Consider the following 8,544-nt stretch of genomic DNA (forward strand, 5'->3'; position numbering starts at 1 on the left):
TTATTTATTTATTTATTTATTTGAGACAGGGTCTCACTCTGTTGCCCATGCTGGAATGCAGTGATGTGGTCATAGCTTACTGCAGCCTCAACCTCCTGGGCTCAAGGGATCCTCCTGGGTAGCTAGGACTACAGGTGCACAACTGCCATGCCCAGCTAGTTATTTTTTGTAGAGATGAGGTGTTAACATGTTGTCCAGATTGGTCTTGAACTCCAGCCTCAAGCAATCCTTCCTTCTCGGCCTCCTAGAGCACTGGAAGTACAGGCATGAGCCACTGTGCCTGTCTTGTCTCTGTTTTAAAGTTAGGACACTGAGGTCCGGGGAGGTTCAGTGACTACGGACTCCAGAGCCCATAGCATATTTTTCTCTTACTGTGTAAATAGGTACTTAGGACGTGGTAGCTGCTGCAATTTATCATTTTAAAACTTATTTTCTTTTGATAACAATCTCAACAGCTTTGACTTCCAAAATTTTCCTAGTACTTTTCACATCCAGAAACTTCTGATGATGCTCCTGAGGGGCTGAACCCATTTATCAGATAGAATTATAGCCCAGAGAAGCAGCTACACTCCAGGTCAGGGCAGAGCTTGAGCCCTCTTCTGAGATGTTGTCATTCTGGCCTCTGAGGCCATTTCCCCACCAGGCTGGGGGAGACTGGAGGCCAGAGCCCCGGTCAGAGGCTCCCCTGGCCCCTGGGTTTGGCTGCAACTCTCATGTTGCAGACATACCAGCCAGGCTGGGTCTCTGGGAGCAGCAGAAGGGGCACAAGGGCATTCAGCCCAGCTCTGACTCCTGGGTGGTTGGGGGGACCTTAACGAGGAAAGAGCACGTGTTCACAGCTGTAATTTAGACCAGGCATATGGTCTGTCCCCAGCTAACTCCGGGAGCAGGTCATCTGTAAAATTGCAGCGTTAAAATAGCACAGTCATTACCCACTACAGGGCCAAAAATAACTAGGACCGGAACAGGGCTGTGCACTCAGGCCTGTATTTGCCCGGGTCCTCCGGGAGCACCGGGAATAAGGCCTCCGGCTGTGGCTGGCAAGGGGGGCGGGTGTGGTCCTGAGCCCTACCAGTGAGCCTTCACTGAGAGCTCCCAGGTGCTGGTTTCTGTGGGGAGGGTGTGGGCATGAGGGGCCTTACGCTCTAGTGAAGAGATGAGTCACGTGCACAGACCACAGGAGGGAAGCAGCTTCCTAGAGAGAAAGGAGCATCTCAGTGGGGCCTGGGAACATGGGGGACAAGGGAGAAACAGGACCAGACTGGACGGCCACACTGGGCAGGCGTACACCTCCGTGCCAGGTCCTGGGGAAGCAGACATGAATGGCAGGTTCTTTAAAGGGAAGAGAAGTGCGGGCAGTGCTTGGCAGTGGGTGGTGTGGCTGTGGGAGGAAGAAGAGATTTACGTTCAAGAAAGGCACCAGCAGCCTGCCCACAGGAGGGATGAGGCCCCATTGGAAGGTGTACTGAACACCTACGATGGGCCTGCCTCTCTGCTAAATTCTATAAACGTATCCACGGGCCACAACAGCCCCCAGGAGTCAGAGCTGTTGTTTCCCCCATTTTAAAATATGAGAAAACTGAGGCTCAGGGAAGGTAATGAACTCACTCAAAATGACTCAGACATGAAGCATCGGAGCTAATATCTTAGGATTAAGGCCCTTGCTGTTAACCACAAGGCTACATTGCCTCAAAGGAGGCTCCCTGGAAGAGGTTGAATGTGTGGGATTTGATCAAGTGAGGAAAGGGCATTTGGGATAGAGGGAACTACCTGAGCAAAGGCACAGAAGTTAGACAGTAAATGTGACATTATTAGGAAGAAGCTCTGCATGGTTGGAGCTTCTTGGGGTAGGGAGCGTGTAGGGATATTGTGGGAGAAGAGACAGGGAAACTTAAAATCCCCTCACAGTCACTGGTCATCATGGGGATTGTCTATAGTGGGCTGGGTGGGGTGAGGAGGGGCCCTCTGACTTGCCCTGTGACCTTGCACAGGTCCTGTCCCTGTCTGGGCTTCAGTTGTATCATCTATCAAGTGAGGGGCTTGAGCTGAGGGCCTAAGGCTGATGAGTGGCAACCAGTCTGTAAGGACGTGGTTAGAGGAGGGGAAGGGTCAGTCCAGGGAAGGAGGAATGCAGAAAAATGCTGAACATTTCAGGGGTCAGGGAGGACTAGGGAATGTTTTGACAGCAAAGAGATCACCAGTGACCTTGGCAGGCTTTGGCTCTTTGGAATGGAGGGAGCGGAAGTGGCTTTGGAAAGGGGCCAGGAAAGGGCTGAACCAGAGGAAGTGGGAGAATGGGGACATGAAAATGGGGGCTGGAGAGGGAGGGTGGAGAATGTTTGCCGGGGGTAGGAATGGATAATGAGATGTTCAAAACTTGATCAATCAGTATTGCCCGCCTGGGGCCTTGTGCTGAGAAACGGTCAGAGGGAAGTAGAGCTGCAATTGATTATCAATGTCTGCCAAGGGCACGGGCCATAGGCACAGTAGCACTTCTGTCCATTGCTGTCCTTGCTTAGATGGGTCTCAGGTTGAAAGTGGTGGTCTGGATATCCTAGCCTGCAGATGGGAAACCTTAAGTATTAGGAATACCTAATTCCAGGTGAGAAGAAATGCCTCCACCTCCAAAAACCTGATCTTTTGCTAGAATTAAGGTAGTTTGCGGCATGATAAGGTAGTATGGTCTCATGGTCAGGAGCTTGGGCTTTAGAGTCAGTCTGTTTCCTCTCTGTAAAATGGGAATGAAAGAATGCCTGCTTGCAAGGTGGCTGTGAGTGTTAGAGGTGATGGTAATAGCTACAGCTTTATTATCGTTGTATCTTTGTTATATGAAAGCGCCGTTTTTCCCCAATGATGGTGCTGTTATTCTGAGCTTGAGAGCAGGGTCTGTGTCTGAGTTGCTCAGGGCCCCATCACTCAACCCAGGACTGGGGACACCTCAGGGACTTTCACATTCTTTTGGAGGATCAAATGGAATAGGCTTGTGCTTGATGGGACAGAAGATAAGGTCATGTTGGGCTTTGGGGTCATCTCAGTGGGGGCCCGGCCTTATGTTGAGGTGGAAGCCCGGGAATGAGGGCTAGAGCTGAAGGGGCAGTGGGCCTGGGGCCAGGGCTGGGGATGGGATGGGGTTGTCCTCGTCATTTCTTCCTTGAGCAAGTATTGAGCGCTAGCTGCATGCCAGGTTCTAGATGACAGTCAGTAAGTCCCTGCTCACCTGATCTCAAGGCATGAGGGGAACTGGGCACATCTGTAAGTTCCTGTATAACCCTCCGCAGCCCTGACACCTGTACCCTCTTTCAGATGAAGAAATGGCCTCAGAGAGGGACAGTGGCTTGCTCAAGGCAAATCCAGAGAAATGTGGGTGTACAAGGCCCCTTCTGGCTGTGGAGAGGGGGACCAGAGCCCCTGGAGGCCCAGAGCTCTAGGACAGGAGCTGAGAGGGGCAGCAGGGATCCAGACTGGGTAGGGGACCTGGTGATGCCACCTGGACCCAGACTTCTGCTCTTGACAGAGCCAGAACTCCAGAGCCAAGCAGAGCCTTGTAGTAGGGGCCCACATCCCTGCTGGAGCCTCAGCTGCCCTGGGACCAGCGATACCTAAACTTTCTTCCTGTGGCTTTTCAATCGGAGCCAGTGAGGAAGGCCCCAGGCAGAGGTAGGGAGGGCCCAGGACATCTCCCAGCCCCTCTGTGGGGGATGGTCTAGGGAAGCTGGCCCTGGCTACCTCTCATGGCCCCTGGAAACTGATCCCTGGCTGGATCCTGCTCTGTCCTTAACAAGATTGTGTGTGAGGCTGAAGAGCAGTTTTCCTTCTCATCTGTAAAATGGTGCAGTCATAACAAACACCTCCTACAAGCACAGCATCTGTGAGGGGATGGTAGAGGACAGGCAGGGGCTCTGGCAGGTGGGAGTGTGGGGTGTTCGTTCATCTTTGTTCATCTCCTTCCGAGGAGCCGGGGATGGTCAGAAACCACCAGCATAGCGCGATTTTCCCCTCATGCGCATCTGCCTCCGCAAGGCCCTCACCCATGTGGTGGGGCACTCTTTCCACATGTCCCTCCTGGTCCGTTTGCCCACCAGTGAGGCAGGCTCATCCCCTTATTTCCTGACATGTGTGTGGTTGGTGCTTTTAGAGGACTCTCCTTGTGGACCCTGCTCTGTGCCATTGCCACAGCCCAGAGAGGGGGGTGCAGTGTTAGTCCCAAAGAGGAGAGGGGACTTCCCTAGGACCATCCAGGGAGTGGGAAGCAGAGTGGGTCTCGAGCCTTCTCAGATTTGGGAAATCACCTTCTCCTCTCCCCACCTAGCCTTACCCTACCCTGCTCTCCCTGGGCTACTGTCTCCTTCCCAGCCTCCCGCACGCCCCCGTTGGTCTCTACCGATGCGCACAGGGAGGAAAGCAGTGCAGGCTGGGGCCGTGGGAACCACTCAAGGTTGAAGTCTGACTCATTGTATGTGGCCTTCATCTCATGACTTTGCCTCCCTGAGCCTCAGTCTTCTAATCTGTAGAATCACTATCTCACAGGATTGCACTAAGGATTCAGTAAGAAATGGTATGATTTGCCCTCAACAAGTGGTAGCATTGAAGTAAAGAGGGCTCCGGGCTTGAAAACGGGGCTCGAAACTTGACTCTTGCACTTCCTGGCTCTCTGGACTTGGTTATGTGATTGAGTCTCCATGGCCTCCATGTCTTTGTCTGTCAATGGGTTTGATAAAAGCGTTGACCTCATAGGTTCTTAAGGAGGATTAATGAGAACATTTTAGGTAAAGCTGCTTACATGGAGCCTTGATATGTGCCAGAAAGCTTTAGCCTTTTATTAAAAGTGACAGTAGGCCCGGCGCGGTGGCTCATGCCTGTAATCCCAGCACTTTGGGAGGCTGAGGCAGGCAGATCACTTGAGGTCAGGAGTTCGAGACCAGCTACTCGGGAGGCAGAGGCAGGAGAATTGCTTGAACCTGGGGGGCAGAGGTTGCAGTGAGCTGAGATCGCACCACAGCACTCCAGCCTGAGTGACAGTGAAACTCAGTCTCAAAAAAAAAAAAAAAAATGACAGTAGTGGTGGGGGAGACCCCCAGCCAACTTGCTGGGGTTTCCTGGGAAAGAAGGCTGATGAGAGCTGTTGCTGGTGGTGGGCCCTGAGCCACAGGGTCTGAGGGCCTTCCCTGTCCTACCCCAGAGCTGCCTGAGAACTGGACGGACACTCGGGAGACGCTGCTGGAGGGGATGCTGTTCAGCCTCAAATACCTGGGCATGACGCTGGTGGAGCAGCCCAAGGGCGAGGAGCTGTCGGCCGCCGCCATCAAGAGGATCGTGGCTACGGTGAGCACCCCAGTTGGGAAGGGCGGAGGGACCAGGGACCAAGGACCAGCTTCTTCCCAGGGTGCCCTTGTCCCAGCTTGTTACTCCAGTTGGGTGTGTCTGAGCCTGGCCCTGCCCTTGATTTTCCTTCCATCCAGCTTTTGGGCCTTGATAGAGGGAACCACTGGACTTGCAAGGTCACGGTCAGTGGCTTCCCTCCAGCTGTTATGACCTCTTCCAGCCTCCCCACCCCCACCTCAGGCTCCCTGCTGATGCATTGGTGCTTCCCTCCAGCCGTTATGACCTCTTCCAGCCTCCCCACCCCCACCTCAGGCTCCCTGCTGATGCATTGGTGCTTCCCTCCAGCCGTTATGACCTCTTCCAGCCTCCCCACCCCCACCTCAGGCTCCCTACCAATGCATTGGTGACTTATCAGCGCCAGGAAGGGTGGGGAGGTTGCTTTCCCTTGACTACCTGCTCAACGGCCTGAGAGACAGCATAGCACATTCGAGAGCACGTTGCCCCCTTCCTAGCTTTGAGCAAGGGCGGGCCTTTTAAATCCACTTCCCTTGGTGGCCTCGGACCCCTCAGCTCAGTGGATGGAGCAGAGTCCCCAAGAGTCATCCTGCTGGGTTGTGCTAGCTCATTCAGTGCCGAGTCTGTGTGCCCTCCTAGCTGTGTGTCCTTGGGCAAGTCCCTTAGCCTCTCTGAGTCCATCTCCTTCTGGGGAGAGGGAGGATGACTCGAGGTCCACGGTGCCTGACAGATAGCTGGTGCTCAGCAGATGCTGCTCCTGTTTCTGTTACAAGAGGGTGCTGGCTGAGTGGTCTTCCCCATGCCGCTGCCAGTCGCCTGAGCTGAGATGGGCCCTGCGTCTGGGTCCTAGGAACAGTGCGGTGTAGGCCATAAGCGTGGGTCTCAAGTGAGGCTGGCAGACTCCTCTGACTCCTGTCTGCCCCAAGGCTAAGGCCAGTGGGAAGAAGCTGCAGAAGGTGACTCTGAAGGTGTCTCCACGGGGAATTATCCTGACAGACAACCTCACCAACCAGCTCATTGAGAACGTGTCCATATACAGGTACGCTCAGCATGGGGTTGACCCATCGACTCTGCCACTGGAGTGTCCCATCTGAATCCAGGCTCTACTGTTTCCTACCTGGGTGACATTGGAGCCTCAGTTTCCTTATCTGTAAAATGGGGGTGGGAACAGGTCCTGCTGCACAGCGCTGTTAGGAAACGCCGAGTACATGGCACCTGGCTCACGATGAGCACTTGGTTAAGTGGCAGCTGCTGCTGTCATCATCACCAGTTACAGAAGACAGCTGAGCCTGCCTGTGCCCCGCCCCCTAGTCCCCACCAGCATGCCTCTGAGCCGGGCTTGGAGCAGAGAACTGCAGAGTCACTGCCTTTTCCTCCTTCTGTGAATGCAGCGGCTCAGCTCTGGGTATCTGGCCAGGCATTCCAGGGAGGCCTCAGCCAAGATCTGAGGTCAGTATGGATGGTCTCTCTAGTGGGTCCTCTGGTCAGCCCTTAGAGCCTCAGGCTATCCCCATGTCTCTCAGCTGGTCAGTTGTAGTTTTTCAGAACCGGAAGGGATAGCTCAGGTCCATTTTACAGATGGAGAATCTGAGGCCCGGAGAGGGGATTGCCTACGGCTGCACGGTGAGGTAGTAGCTGAACTGGAACTAGGATACCCAGGCCAGAGCCCTGTCCAGCAGGCTCCCATCTGCCAGGCATCCCCCCACCCTCTTGCTTTGTCTCCAAGCAGATGGCTCAGCCCGTTGGTGCACAGGCCAGTAGTAGGGTGGATAGATGTGTGTTGTGGGGGCCCGGGTGATGTCTTCCTCTCACTGGCCTGATCATACCTGCCTGCCTTTAGTCAACAGTTTCAGATACCTGTTCTGCCAACGTCTGTGCCAGATGAGGACTCCAATCCTGCTCATGCCCTCAAGGAGCTTCCACTCTAATTGGGAATAGTTGGGAGGAAACAGGAGATAGAGCATAGTGTTTTCCAAGAAGGCAAGGAGAGGGTCTGCCCGGGGAAATCCAGGAAGGCCTCCCAGGGGAGGCAGCACCTTGTTGGGGCTTGAGGAATAACAGGATCTAGTTTATTGATACCAAGGACCCAGTAACATTTAGAGCAGGAAGCTGGATCCCCTGGGATGGAGAATAGGTAGGAAGGGGCCTGGCACCTTCACGCTCTGCTCACCTGGAGTGTTGATGCCTGTGATTAAAGCTGGGGCCACGTGGTTGAGGGATGGGTCTGTGGCACTCCGGTCCCACCTCTGGGCTGCCGGCCCCTCCCCGATTGAGACTCTGAGGCTGACTAGAGGCAACGAGCTGGGACCAGACATGTGAGGGAGGGTGGGAGGCCGAGGGCTCGGGTGGCCCCAAGGTTACGGGTGGCGACTGGGGGCAGAGAGGGTGCTCCATGCAGAAGGAGTTGCTGTGTGTCTTCTCCCAGGCCCACTAGGACTCCTTGTTGGGTCCTTGTCACACACACACCCCACCCCTACTCCCAACTCTTCCACCCCTGGCCACAGCTCCAGAACATGCAAATGGTCCCAGCCACCCTGAGAGAGACGGACCCGAATCTCACTAGACCTCTGGGCGGGGGCATGGGTCGGAGGGCAGATGGGATGGGGGAGGCCAGGTGAAGGGCATCGGTGAGCAGGGGAGTGTCCTGCTTTCTGCTTCCCCTTCCAGCCAGTTGGCACATAGCCTTAAGAGGCAGCATGGCAGTCATGACCTCTGGAGTCCTACAAGTGAGTTCAGGTCTGGGCTCCGGTCTTTAGCCTCAGTTTATTTCATCTGAAAAACGTGGATAGTGATAGAACCCATCTCAGAGGGTAGCTTTGAGAATTACATGAGGCGAGATCTAGAAAGCTCTTGGCACATTGCCTGGTATGTGGTAAGGGTTCAGCTATTACTGTTTTGGGGTGTGGCTCAGTGTGGGATGGGAGGAAGAGGGGAAGTGCCCTGCTTCCAGTCTTTACCCCATTCCTTCCTTCCTGCCTGGCCTCGGCCCCTCCTGCACAGATGGCCTAGGTACCCACCCTGGAGGCCAAGGCTGGACTCTCAGAGTCTGCCCTGGTGGAGTGGGAATAGCAGGTTCTCTGCAACTCAGGGGAGCTGCCCTACAGGGCTTCCCACATGTGCTCAGGCCCCCGTGCCAGGTCCGGTGATACTTCCTCCTTGCCTTTCAGGATCTCCTATTGCACGGCAGACAAAATGCATGACAAGGTG

At 54.6% G+C, this 8,544-nt stretch overlaps 1 protein-coding gene across 2 annotated transcripts in view; it reads left to right on the forward strand.

Moving 5' to 3' along the window:
• The window catches only part of LDLRAP1 (low density lipoprotein receptor adaptor protein 1), a 26,901-nt gene that overhangs the window by 4,172 nt on the left and 14,185 nt on the right, over positions 1-8,544 (forward strand). For both annotated transcript variants that reach the window (XM_011977905.1, XM_011977907.1), the window contains exons 2-3: positions 5,180-5,322; positions 6,264-6,376. In XM_011977905.1, coding sequence (XP_011833295.1) covers positions 5,180-5,322; positions 6,264-6,376 — 256 coding nt within the window. The remainder of the gene's footprint in view (positions 1-5,179; positions 5,323-6,263; positions 6,377-8,544) is intronic.

Source organism: Mandrillus leucophaeus, unplaced genomic scaffold (assembly GCF_000951045.1).
Source record: "Mandrillus leucophaeus isolate KB7577 unplaced genomic scaffold, Mleu.le_1.0 Scaffold185, whole genome shotgun sequence".
NCBI lineage: Eukaryota > Metazoa > Chordata > Mammalia > Primates > Cercopithecidae > Mandrillus > Mandrillus leucophaeus.